Here is a 14,270-nt window from a genome sequence, read left to right as displayed (position 1 = left end):
ACTGTTTGCTCTCACTTGTATGTGAAATCTAACGAAGCCAAGCTCATCGAAATAGGGTGCCAGCAGTTGGTGGGCGGCAGAAGTGAGGAGATGTTGGCCAAACGGTACAAACCTCTAATTTTAAGATAAATATGTGAGTGATGAAGGCATTAACCTCCGTCATGGTAATCATTTCTCAGTATATATGTTAATCAAGACATACTACATACCTGAAGCTTATACAATATTACATGCCAGTTCTATCTCGACAAAGTTAGAAAAAATATTGAGATATTTTATATTCTTTTTTCTCACATCTGGTCTCCAAAATCCTTCCTGCATAGCACATCTCAATTCGCACGTGCTTGGGTGGCGGCGGGCGGAGTTTCAGACAGCACAGGCGTAGAAACGGCAAAGAGCAGTGAAGACCCCCGGCTCCACTCCCAGGGCCCGTTCCAGAAGCAGCAGTGGGAGAGGAAAAGAAAACGAAGCGTAACAGTAGCGCTACCAAGGCTGCAGGGAACTACGCGTGTCCTCAGGGAAAGGCGGAGTTCCTGCTGGAGTTGTGAGCAAAGGCATCACAAATTTTGGTAAAGGAGAGGTTAGCGAGGGTGGACCATGAATTTTGGAGGGTACGAAAAAGTAAGACGTAACAATTCCAGGGCAAGTCTATTTATTTTTGAATATGCCTACCATATTTTCTATTGGCTGTGATGTATCAAGGATTCAAAGTTTGTAATTCTCAAGTGTTGTTACAATCGTATTAGCCTTATGGATAAAGTATTTTAAATAACATATTTAAATATTTTATTTTAAATAATATATTTAAAATACCTGTGCATGCATATGCATAAGTACTCAGCACATAACTAATATGTCATATTCTACAGTATATAAAATCCCCCCCCCCAACAAATTTCTGTTTCTACACATTTCCTATAGTCAAGTCACGGTATTTTACATGGACCGTTTTTTTTTGTTAGTTAAAAGGGGTGGTGGGAATAGGGGTTGCTTTAAGTTTTTCATGTGTAATCACATCTAGTGAAAAAGGGCCCGAACCCTGGATTATTAATACACTGGAGATCTGACTATCATATGGCATATGGCTTTACACCTATGTAACCATGTACAAGTTATATGGCTTCCTTGTGCCTCTGACAATCTCTAAAGGTTGGGCTCATCTATAAAGGCGGGAGACAGATCAAATCTACTATCATGTTTTTTTAAAGATTTCTTTCACTTCTAACAGTCCATGTAAGGTTCTCTTGTCTCTACCAGAATAGAGTAAATAACTGTTTCTCTTTTGTTTAAAAAATTAAAAACTCGGCTTTGCATTATTTGCCTTAATAGAATCATGACAAGACTGGTTAAGGGATAATATAACATCAAAAGAAGGAGCAATTTCATTTGTCTACTATAGCAGTAAAACCCTTTTAGTAAACGAATGGCACATTTTTGCCCATTTGTCCTCAAAAGGACTTCAATACAGTGCGTATGAAGTCCACAGCAGGGCCAGTGGCTTTCAGCAGATTTTAATTACATTTACTTTCCATAAAGTGGATTCTGGAGATGCATAAAGGAACAATTTCTTTGTGGCTCTCTCTGATAGACAGTGTGGCCATACAATTTAACATACAAATGGAGATACTTTTGAAACTAAAAGTCGGACACTGTAAATAATTATACCAAAAATATAGGCATAAACTGGGACCATTCCAACCAAGACATCTGTTTGCCCTACCGTTTGATAATTACGACTAACATTAACATAGCCAACTTAACAAAATTCAACACTAGAGTCTTGAAAGAGTTAGACATTATTTCTTAACTAGCTTCCCTTAACTTGCTAAGATCTGTGTACTACAGTGAGGCTTGAAGGGAATGATGAACTTCTTTGGTCCAATTGCTTGACGCTTTAAAGATAGGAGACTAAATGCAGGTGACAAAGGGAAGAGCTGGATCCAGACAGATCAAAAACAAACTGACAAAAATCAGCAGTCTCGGAATGTTTTAACGAGCCTGTAAAATACTTCCTTCCAGTGACTGAGGTGAAGCACAAGACTCCAGAGAAATGAAGGCCTTCTGATTTTATGGTATCAGAATAGAACGTACTGACAAACACTGACTACAACAACCCCTGCTGGATCCTGGCAGCTTGTGGAAACAATACGACAGGGATCCCACTTAAATTTCAACCAGGTCCAATGAGTTGCTGTAAGCTTGTTTGGGTGAGAAGTAAATAATGCCTTGGCAAGATAATGAGGCCCTTCTACTCACAGATGAGAAGTCTAAGAAAACTCAAGATTTTTCTCAAATAATTCTTACTCCATCCTCTCCACTACAGGTGTAATTCAGTCAGCATCACCCCACGCAGGTAACCCCACTGGCCACCTGCCTGGCCTTCTATAACCGAGTAATCTTCAACCTGATCATGAGGACCAGCATTCTCCATCTCCGACCTGATCATGAGGATGCTCAGCTTAAAGCGAAGTCCTGGCTTTCCGGTATCTACGCAACGAAGCCCAGTCCTGACCCACAGCTACGTCCTCGGCTCTTCCCCTACTTATGCGCTTTAATTCTCAGCACGCCACAGACGTCACACCTCGGCGCCCGGGCCACCCCCTTCCCTTCCCTTCCCTCCCTTGTATGGGGTGGGATTACCATAAGGATTTCCACAGGATGCCAACCCCAAACCCCTAAAGGAGACGAACTCCTGTGCCCAGAGTGTTTTTGTCCAACTCTGTCATTAAGAAATGTCATGAACGTGTTATTTTAGAGAAAAGTATTGTGAAAAGGCAGAGGAAGGGGCACATTTATACCTGAAAAGAGCGACATACAGAAGCGTGTTTGCATTCACGAGAAAAGCTACGGAAGCGACGGTAAGGACTGGTGCTGACTCCCGACTGCGATGGGCCACAATCCTCCGGCGAAGAGAGTTTTAGCCTCGGCGCCCAGGCGGCCCAGCGCCCTCGCTGACTGACCACTGGGAACCGCGCACGCGTGTCCCTGTGCCTTTTTGACCAGCTCAGCTGAGGGGTCTCCAGCCTCCTGTGCAGAAGAAGACTCTCTTGCTGAAAGAGGTCCTTGGCACACTGGCTGCACGTCAGCAGTGGAGGAGGCCAGGACACACGAAACCCATCTCGACAAGACTGTGCACGTGTGGCCGCCTCCCTACCAGCTCACTCCCTTAGCTCGATAAGGGAAACAGGTAAGGTATCTCGCTAACCAAGTGCGCATGTGTGATTGTTCCTTTCAGTGCTGCCTGCCCTTTGACATCCCGAGCCTGAGTGTTTACCTTTAACCTTGAAGACTCAGAATAAAACACTCACTCCCCTTGTTTCGCCAGCCCCTATTCCATCTCCCGGATTCAGCAGAGTCCACACCTGCACGAGGAGAGATGAGGCAGGAGGCGGCTCACTCCCAGGTAAAGCGGCCTTTACCTGCACGGCCTTTACCTGCAGCCCCCCCTGACGACACTCCAGGCTAGCTATTCACAGGGGACCCACTCTGACAGCCTCAGATTCTCAGCCATAAACTGGCTCATTCAGTTTGCATTTTTCAACCTACGACACCTTAGCAAGGTGGCTGGTACACACATAATAAACACGCTTTTTAATTCTAGTTCTAAGGTCCCTATTTCTTAAATTCTTGGTGGAGAAAAGGACTAAAGAGTTATTCTTCAAAGAATCCTGTAACTGGTATTTTTATTACTGTCATTAGAATTTCCACCCTTCAACTTGCACACAATTACAATATTTTTCTAAATCATCTTACGATCTTCCGTTCAACATTCTTTACCTGCAGATCAAAAATTCAAATTCCTTATCTAGAAATGAAAGATTCTCCACATGTTGACGCCAAGCAACCTTTCTAACACTGGTGACTGCTGTGACCACTTCTCAGAACTCTTACTGGCTATGCTGATTTTTTCTTTATCTTCATATTGCCACTAAAAATCCATGAAAATCATTTAATTTCAGGTACCCTGGTCATGACAGAGTACAGGACAATGACTGAGTTCGTTCCAAGAATGTTTTTTTGATCTATGCTGGGCAGGGCTGTGAGTTTTTTCAACATTTCAAGCCTGATTGTGATAACAGTTCCGTCTTTCCTCGCAGATCTGTCCTGAGGACTAATATTCCCTTGATCAACTAGCGTACAGGTTCTCAAGCCACATCAATGAGATCCCTGGGGTGGGGCATTTTTTCCATATAAATGAAACAACGGTGTGATATGTATAAAAATGTAGAAATGTGTTATTTTTCTTCCTGTGTAAATACTCCAAGCAATGGCAAGCGCAAATCTGCATGTATTTACATCTCTCTATATCAAGCAGTTAGTACCAAGGAGAGTTGAACAGAATAAATAAAACATACACTAGTGGGTTTTCTTTTTTTGGACCTGATTTTATTCTATTATCTCTGCTGAAAATTAAATGCTTTGAAGAGAAGAGTCAAAAACATATTTATGAGTAAGTAAAATTAAATCGAATCATGGTCTGCATCAATAAATAGCATGGGTATTACAAAATCTACCGCAGGTGACTGTGGTCTCCAAATCCCTCGCTCTGCCAGGATATGAAGATAGTTCTACAGAAAGGCAGTTCAAAGGCACTGCTTCTGAATGACAGAGCCATGCTACATGGGAAGACGTAGCCTCTGTGGTCTAGAGGGCCCCAAACACCCAGCACCGCCATCTTCAACACCGTTGGCATTTAGTTTAAAATGAAAACTCAAAGTATGATTTATGCCACATTCAGAAACAATCAGCTATTTGGAAGTAGAGCTTGAAAGGATAATGCAATTTGTGTTATATAAATGTCCACAGAGGCTAAATGACTGCCTGGTAGATAAATGAGAAAATTCGAATCTGCATTCTGGAACATTCCAGGAAAAAAGCACCAGATATTTTCCACCCTGGCTGGAAATTCTCTCGCCTACAGGATGCCTTGACTACAGTCGGAGTGAAGACGGTTAAGGATGCTCAGGGCACAAAACGCCCTCCCCGTTCTGTGGAAACGGGGTAACGAGATTCCAGAGCACGAAACCTGCACCCTCTTTCTTTCGTCGTCTTCGCCACTGAGCAAGTGGAGGAATAATTTTCCAAAGCTTTTCGTCAACAGATTGACTTCGGTTAAGAGACACTTTGTCGCCAGAAGATTAGTATTGCTGCACGCGTGATCGTTTTTTTTAATAGCAATTGTCCTATCTCGTATCATCATCATTTGTTTTCCTCCCGACAACATTTCTTGCTTTGCTTCGGCCATAAAGTAAGTCTTTGCTGGTTATTCTTGTCCAAGGTGATAAATGAAGCTCCTGGTCTCCATGTCTGGACGGAGTAGATTTAGCTATTTGTAGTACTTCGAGGGCATTATTTCCCCAAAGTTTAATGGTATAAAACTCTTTATTTGTTATTGACTAGTTTATAACAGGTGGCTATCGGACTTGCTGTAGTGCAATCCTTGGTTTTGGAACCCGGAGCAATACAGTTTGTTAATTGCCCCCTTCCACCTTCTGAGAGAACAGAGAGCATTCTGATTGCAAATTTTGCACTTCGTCATCAATGCTCTGGTTTCTAATGTCAAATGAGAATGTTAAAGCTGTTGCTGCAGTGACATTAATTACTTAAAGCTCATCTCTTGCCATGTAGTGAGTTTGCTTCAGCCGACACATGCATAGGAAACAGCTGACCACCTTATCAGGTTCACCTTAAAGATATAAGCACTGCTATTTGCTATTTTGCTGAATATATTACATGTTCGTATCATTGTAAACTGAGTGCAATGTGGAATAAAATACTTGCTCAACAATAATTTCCTCTTTCTGAAATAACTTCCTTTATACAGATGCTTTTAAAAATCAGACTCCTTAGGGTCTGATTTTATAGGCACCTAAAATCTCTAATAGAAATGGATGACAAAATATAATTAAAATGTAATCGGTCTCTCTGAATTCAGATATTCTCACTTCCTAATGTGTTTAAAAATATCTCGATGCAGCTGCCGAATGTTGGGAATTATACACATCCACCTGTGCTGAGAGGAGAAGGTGCACAGTAGGTCCGGGAAAGAAGCTGGTATCTGATTTTCACTCTGCGCCTCCTGATTTTCCTGCACCGTCTGCCACCGTGGCCCAGCGCGTCGACTGTGCAATGCTAACAGCCACTGGAAGGCAGACGGTCATGGAGACGGAAAGACTTTCTCTGCTCCCAGCTAGTAAGACAGGAGACGGATGGAAAGTAAATACTGCAGAGGTCCATCTCCTCTGATTTAAATGGAACGTAAATGTATACCTAACACCAAAAATGTATTTCTCTTCTTGACTGCATTTCTCTTCTTCCTATTACCACTGAAAATATATTGATCTGATACGTACATCCCCATGACAGTGACATCATTTCAGTATTGTCATGATGTAAACTATAAGCAAATGATTCCTCAAAAATATATATACTATTATCATTGTGGACAACCATAATTATGGATGTAGGTACTACTGTGTATAATAAAGATGTCTTGCAAAGGGATACAAAAATGAGGAGAAATTTTTTAATCTATTACGCATTTTCAGGATGTTGTATTATATGCGTATTATTCTTACAGAAGCCCTCAAGATAGAGTTTCCTCCTCTGTCTGCAATTTCTACATCTTCACAGTGCAGTAACACGGCAAGCCCTTTTCACAGAAGCAGCGTTCTTCTGCAGAGGAGCACTTTCCCAGCCATATCCGTGCTTCTCTGCATTAATAAGAAATTTTATCTGACAAGTGAGTCTACGCCTGAGAGTCCCAGTAAGCAGACACACACTTAACCCTTGTCCCAGGGCAGATAAAGGCGTGCTTCTCCTCTAGCAGGAATGGATTAGGTTGCCACAGCCTCTAAGGCAGTCAGCTTTTCATATCCGTAGCAACATCTCCCGAGTCACTTCAAAGCACTGGGTGTATCCATTTTCTCTTGTTGAACAGCACTATAAAAAAGATTGCTGATCTCCAAGAAGAAAGAAAAACAGAGATGTGAATTCCCCTTTTGAAGGCACCTCCGAAATGATCTAAGCAACAGCTTGCTAGTTCACTCTATGCCTAGAAATACTTTTCTTCTTCTTGCTTCCTCGTCTGATACTTAGCTTGCTCAGCATTTGTTCTAGAACCTGTGAGCATAAGCAGGTGCTCTAGCACTTGACAAAGAGAACGATGTTGGTTATACACCAAAATGCAAGAGGTGGCTTGTGCAGACACACTTATGACTGAGTGTGTGTGTGTGTGTGTGTGTGTGTACTAATTTTGGATACGTCTCCTTGAGAAAGGAAAATGAAGAAAAAAGGGGAGTACATCAAATTAAAAATTTTTGCATTATGAAGGAAACCATCAATAAAACAAAGACAATCTACTCAATGGGAGAAGATATTCACCAATGACAAACCCAATAAGGAGTTAATAGCTTTACAACTTAACTCCCACTCAAAAAAAATCTGATTAAAAAAATGGGTAGAAGCCTTGAATAGGTATTTCTCCAAAGAGGACATACGGATGGCCAACAGATATATGAACAGATGCTCAACATCACTAATCATCAGGGAAATGCAAAGTAAAACCATAAAGAGTTATCACCCCACACCTGTCAGAATGCGTATCATCGATAAATCAAAAAACGAGTATTAGCAAGGATGTGGAGAAAAGGCAACACTAAGCACTGTTGGTGAGATTGTAAATTGGTGCAGCTACTATGGAAAACAGTAAGAAGGTTCCTCGAAAAACAAAAAGAACTCCCGTATATCCTAGCAACTCCAACTTTGGGTATTCAGCCAAAGAAGTCTAAAATGCTAGTTCGAAAAGACATATACACTCCTAAGTTCACTGCAGGATTCTTTACAATAGCCAAGGCATGGAAGCAAACTAAGTGTCCATCGGTAGACAGATAAAGAAGTGGTACATATAGTCAATGGAATGTGACTCGGCCATAAAAAGAATGAAATTTTGCCATTTGCTACAACATGGATGGATCTGGAGGGTATTATTCTGAGTGAAGTCAGACAAAGACAAATATCATATGATTCCACTTATATGTGGAATCTAAAAACAAAATAAATGCATAAATAAAATAGGAACAAATCCATAGATACACAGAACTGATGGTTGCCAGATGAGAGGGGGTTAGGGGCATGGATGAAAAAAGTGAAAGGGTTAAAAAGTGCAAATTGCCAGATGTAAACATGGTCCTGGGGATGTAAAGTCCAACAGGAAATACAGTGAATGATACCGTAATTACTCTGTATGCTGTCAGATGGGTACTAGACTTATCGTGGTGATCACTTTGTCAGGTACATAAATGTCTAACCACCACCCTGTACCCCTGAAACTAATATAACACTGCATGCCAACTGTAATTGAGAAATAATTTTTTTAAAAGGTTGACTCTGGTACACTACTATTAACACAACTCCAGACTCCACTGACATTCCGCCAATTTTTCCACTAATGTCCTTTTTCCATTTCAAGATAAAAATCAGAACACACATTGCATTTAGTTTTCACGTCCCTTTTGTCTCCTCTGGTGACAGTTTCTCAGTCTTTCCTTGTTTTTCATGGCCTTGAAAATACTGGTCAAGTTATTTTGTAGAATGATATTTATTTTAATATGGGTTTCCTGACTTTTTAATGGTTAAATTGGAAATTATGGGTTTTAGGGAGGAGCTCAACAAGTACTCTTTTCACCCAATAACTATACAGGGGGGGCATGTGCTATCAACATGAATTACCACTGATGACGTAAATTCTGATTACTTCATTAAGGTGGTATCTGCCGGGTTTCTCTACTGTGAAGTTACCATTCTTCCCTCTCCAGAATACAGGTTTATCCACACAATGAATTTATTACCTTTTTCTTTGAATGAGGTTGATCTTGCCTAAGACTCCAGCTCATCAGAGCAGGCTGTACTGAAGAACCCCCCAGGGCACGGTCGTGGCCCCTCTGCGGCCCTGTGAGCCAGATCTTGTTATACTGAGGAGTAGTTAGTAATTAGTCTAGTCCTGTAGAGTCAGTTGTGAGTTTGATTTTCAAGTGAGGAGCAACAGATATTTACATGAACATGAAACAAAGCCGTCAATCCATCACAAGACAGCAATGTACAACTAACCCCAAGACTGGTTATTAGTGGATATAAATAAATATTTTAAAACTCATAGTACTTGCAGATACGGAAATATACTGAGAAATGTCACACAGGAATTAAATAGAAAGACTTAAAAAATTCTGCGTACCATTTCAACAAGTAGCAAGAAATATTGCAAAATACAGTAAAATACAAACTCATGTATTAGCTAATTAATGGGATTAAACACTTGGATGCTAGGTGAGAATCATTACTGAATACCTTAAACAGTCCACAAATGAAAAGGAACATACTCTTCTCTAATTAAAAAAAAAAAAAGAAGTTGATAATATTTTATTTGCTTATATAAGATTTTGCAGTAATGATCCATGGGCCGAACCTAGGCCACGTTTGTTTGTTGTGAGCACACAGTACTTAAACACGCGTACAGAAAGAAAACACGCAGCTCTGCCTGGTGAAAACCAACCGGAGATGAAAGCAGTTTCTCACTTTAGGCTAAAAATGAGCTGCCCATTTTGATGACTTAATACACAGTCCGCTTCACCCCTCTGTGACCTCACCACTGTCAGGTGTGAGAATCTGGAACCTCTGATTTAAGTGTATACGTTAATGTTCTGGCAGCTAAGAACAGATTTAGTTGACATGCTGACAAAGCTTGACAGGGAATCTAAAAACTCAGCACAAAAGTAAATAATGAGTTCTTATTTTAAAGAGTAAATAAAGTTTTAGAGGACGGAAAACTTTAACCAGGCTTGTTCGCACCCTCGGTACTAAAACGTAATTAACAAAGAGCTGCGCGTCAAACCTGGAGGTCTTTCTCTTCTATCTTCTTCTGGAGCACCTCAAGGCACTTGGTGAAGTCGGTATGGCCTTGATCAGGAGTTGAAATAAGCTCGCATCCCTGTTAGCAAAGGAGAAAGGCAAGAACGGTGACTGATGCCAGTCTTGTGAAAAGGGTGGAGAGCCACAAAAGGTCAACAGAGAGATCCTATTTCGCCCGTATTCTACTCCGATCATTAGAATAATTGTCATTATCTTTTTTATTTCACGTAACAGGACATCTCAGGAATGGTGTCAGAATATTCCAATAATGGTCTGATTGTGACAATCATTTTATACCCAAGAAAAGTGCAGATTCAACTACAATAGTGGTCTTTAAAAGTCACTGCTGTGAAGGCATTCGGGATTAACATAAGAACTCTAGTACAAATACTGTAAAATATATTCGCAGTGAAATTGCCTAAAATTAAAACTATTTCTAAAAAACTGAATTTCTTTAAGCAGACCTCCTAAGTTTACTTACATGAATGTAAAAACGAATATTAAGCTAATGACAAAACTACATTTTAAGTATTAAAATCAAGTTAGGTGCCCTATAAAATTCCTTTACAGCATCTTCTTTTCCCCATATAAAAAGAAGCATGAAGAACTATGCCTCCCTCTGTAAACATGTCTCTTGGATTATCTTTCAGACACAATGAAGTGAATTTATAAGTTCTTTGCCTCTTCTACAACAGATATGTTACCTAGTGGAAAACACTGAAATATAAATATAAAGCCACAGAAGTGCCAGCTTGTTGGCCCTAGTAAACTGAGAAGACTAAAGAAACAATATTTCTGAAATGACACCTCTTCCCTCCAATGCCTTCCAGAGGCAAACGTATATAAAACCTGAGCGTGATGGGACTGAGACTTCTTAATTCGGGCATAAAACAGTTTGTGGCCTCTGACAAACAGCTGAGTAAGGGAAAGTTAACTATGATCTACTATAGAAAGTTGTCATTCAAAGAGTTTTCAAGGATACAAAACACCCATACTGCCTCTTAAATTACCCAAAAACTGTTCTCAGTAGATTTAAAGGTTCTTCTTTAACTTCAAGGTCTGTTTAAAGGTATCAAGCTCAAGCTGTGCTTTTTTCATTTATGACTGCCCTACAATGCAGTGACCAATGAAAAAATTAATTTCTTGTCATTAAGAAATTTTTTATGCCCTCGAAGGTATTTATGTCATCTTTACAAGATCATCACCATGTACTTTCCTGACCCTGAAAGCACATTGAAATTTACTATAATCACCAAACAAAGGCAGAAGGAAGTCGGCTCATCTCAGGCTAATGCTCCCAAAAAGAATACGTAAGAATGTGCTGGAGAACACAGGAATATCATCAGGGCTGAGGATAACTGACTGTCACCAAAGCAAAAATCACCATACTGAAAGTTCTCTGAAGACAGGAATCACGTTTTATTCATTACTGTGTCCAGTGCTTAGAACCAGTCTGACACATAGAAAGTGCTCAATAAATGTTTATGTAATATTCTTGAGGAATAAAAATGTATGGTGGCAATGGCATAGGAGAATGTGGCATCTTATTGCTAAATAGAATCTATACGACAATGGAAAATTTCTTCTTTTAAGTGTTGAGAACAGAAATAATTACTTTGGTAAAAGGAACAAAATTAAAAGGCAAAGAGAAATGGCAATACAATAGATGATTAATAGATCATTGTCTTCCTTAAAGTTATATTCACAGAATCAACACAAATCCACAGGAGAAATTATAGCTAAAGACAACCCAAGACATAATCTATCTAGTTCCACTATAACGTTTTGTAGGTTAAGAATATAAAAATGAGATTTAAATGGACTTGCTAGGCAATAACTAGCATTAATGTCACATTTAGAAATCCTATGTCTTTACTCTCATGAAGTGAGAACAAATTCCTAGATATCTTAGAAAAGTCATATCACATCTTGAGAGTTGGTTCCACAAGAATATTATTTAAAAAAAAAAAAACCCAACATTTGAAACACACGAGCATGGCTTCAACAATATCTTACTTTACCTCAACAGGTTAACACAGAAAAGCTTAAGTCAGGACACACAGGACAGGGAGGCAGACTATCAGCTGAAAAACTCAGACTGTACCTAAGCCAAGAACTTCTAGAAACTCTGAGGGGTTTATCAGCCATCCACAGCTCTTTGGAATTTTCATGAGCTTAAATTATTTCACTCTCATTACAGATGACAACGAGTTCACCAGAAGTGGAAATGGTCCCCCCTGCCTGGCAGGACAGCTCCCAACACCCAGAAAGGAGATCTACTATATATATATATATGTACACAAAAATCTCTGAAAGCATTAACTATAAAACTCCTTAAAGCAGGTTTAAGATACCAATGTTTGAGTGAAAACTTTTATTTCAACTACCAACATCTTTGATTTTTCTCAATTGCCAGAAATATATTTTCTTTAGGATCCAAATTCTTATTTTATGAGCCAGCAATGCCTCCAATCTCATACTATACATTTTTCTTATGTACTTTTTGTCATTATACAATAGAAATTTAAGTAATTCAATTCTAATAAGTTCCCTTTATGACTATACCACTTTTTCCACATTGAATTATTATTTCTTAATATCACATTGTATTTTGTTTTATACTGTAATTTGAAAGGGAAGAATGAGATTGCTGTCACAAATTTCGGTATGTGTCAGCATCAAGGCTATTCTGATTTTGTTCAAACCATTGCAATCTTTTGAAGATGAAAACCACAATGCCCACTCCATCCCCTGCAAATCGTACCTACAAAAAAGGAAAAGTGAAGACCATTGAATAATTCAAAACAATTAAATTAAAAATTCTGTTCCAGTGTGTTGAATTGGTAAGTCTTCCTTATCAGGTCTCTCTCATCCCATTAATAAAACTCAAGAAAAATACATATAAATTTAATTATAAATCAATTACCAGAGGTCCAATCAACTACTTTTTAGGGCCTTACTGTGTGTCTATTGCTTTATTAATACTGTGCACAGAAGAAACAGGAATCTACCAGATACTAATAATAGAGCTCAGAGAAAAACAAAAATCTGAATACCACAATTAGTGAACATGTGAAATATAAATATGTGTGTTTGTATTTGAGAGAGAAAGACAGACAGATAAGGGGAGGCTCTTTTTCTTCTCCCTATACTTCACCACTATCTAATAAGCACCAAAAGAAAGTCTTCTATTCAGGTGGCAGTGTGGGCATCTGCAATGTCATTTTGACTTTGGGGCTAAGCTCCATTCTCTAAAATCTGCAATGAAGGCACCCACTTAGAAAATTGCCGAGTAGGTTACATTAGTTTCTCCTCAAAAGAGGTGTAACTGAAGAACAAAAATTACAATGTTGAATCATATCATGATAGAACATATGTAACAACAAAATGAAATAATTTGCAATGATGGAGGAAACATCATGAGTTCACATGAAGATGATAGTGGTCTAGGGTCCAGGAAGCTATTTAAAAGTGAATATTAAAGGTGTAGAAAGATGTAGAAAGGCATACATAAGGTAAATGAATTCTACTGTCAACATGAAACTTCCTCGGATTTAAAGAGACCGAAGACTAGAAAGAAGCAAAGTGACCTAAAGTAACCAGAAGTGAGTGTGCACTCAGGGAGCGAATTAACCAAGGAAATGGAAGAACTCTCACACACACGTACCTGGGCAAGAATTCACGTCTGGCTAGCTCCTTGGAAATAAAGGTTCTCGAGTCAGGAGAAGACTCGATGCCCCTGGGGACAGGGAAACTGACTTCTACATGTCAGCGGCTGGGACAGTGCCAGCTCCTATCAAGCACTTACCAGACATGTGATGCATAGACAAATGGTAAGTGAATTAAAACCATTTCTCTCCTCATGGGACTACTGGTATGTTTCTCTAAAATATAAACCTGGATAAACCAGACAATGAGTCTAACACTCAAAAGCAACCCTGACGTTACTTTTTTTGGGCATTATGCTTCTGCTGCACGGAAATTATATAACACAGTCAAGCCTCTGGATCATGGAAGCATCTTCAGACAACAAATAAGAGTGGGAATGGCTGTGTTCCAATAAAACTGAAATCTGAATTTCAATGATTTCCATGGTATGAAATATTATTCTTTTGATTTTTCCCATCTAAAAATGTAAAGAACATTCTTAGCTTGCTACCTGTACAAAACCTACAGCAGGCCACATCTGGCCTGTGGCTACAGTTTACCAGCCCATCCCTGTTCTAGGCCCACAATTAGTTTTTATGATTATAACAACTAAACTCTAAATATGTGTACGGAATTTAATGTGAGAAAAAGGTTCAGACCTTTAAAACATCTCTCTGAACCTCGGTTTCCTCATCTGCAATGGAATATGCAAACCA

The 14,270-nt window shown here is 39.4% G+C and overlaps 1 protein-coding gene across 5 annotated transcripts in view; it reads right to left on the bottom strand.

Annotated features, from left to right (window-relative positions):
• TPK1 (thiamin pyrophosphokinase 1) overlaps nucleotides 1-14,270 on the bottom strand; it is a 234,657-nt gene that overhangs the window by 96,663 nt on the left and 123,724 nt on the right. For 3 of the 5 annotated variants that reach the window (XM_016157158.2, XM_036230749.1, XM_036230750.1), the window contains one exon: nucleotides 9,890-9,985. The exons of the other annotated variants lie outside the window; for them this stretch is intronic. In XM_016157158.2, coding sequence (XP_016012644.2) covers nucleotides 9,890-9,985 — 96 coding nt within the window. The remainder of the gene's footprint in view (nucleotides 1-9,889; nucleotides 9,986-14,270) is intronic. 5 annotated transcript variants of the gene reach the window in all.

Source organism: Rousettus aegyptiacus, unplaced genomic scaffold (genome assembly GCF_014176215.1).
Source record: "Rousettus aegyptiacus isolate mRouAeg1 unplaced genomic scaffold, mRouAeg1.p scaffold_m13_p_13, whole genome shotgun sequence".
Classification (NCBI taxonomy): domain Eukaryota; kingdom Metazoa; phylum Chordata; class Mammalia; order Chiroptera; family Pteropodidae; genus Rousettus; species Rousettus aegyptiacus.
This window is presented reverse-complemented; position numbering and strand designations above follow the sequence as displayed.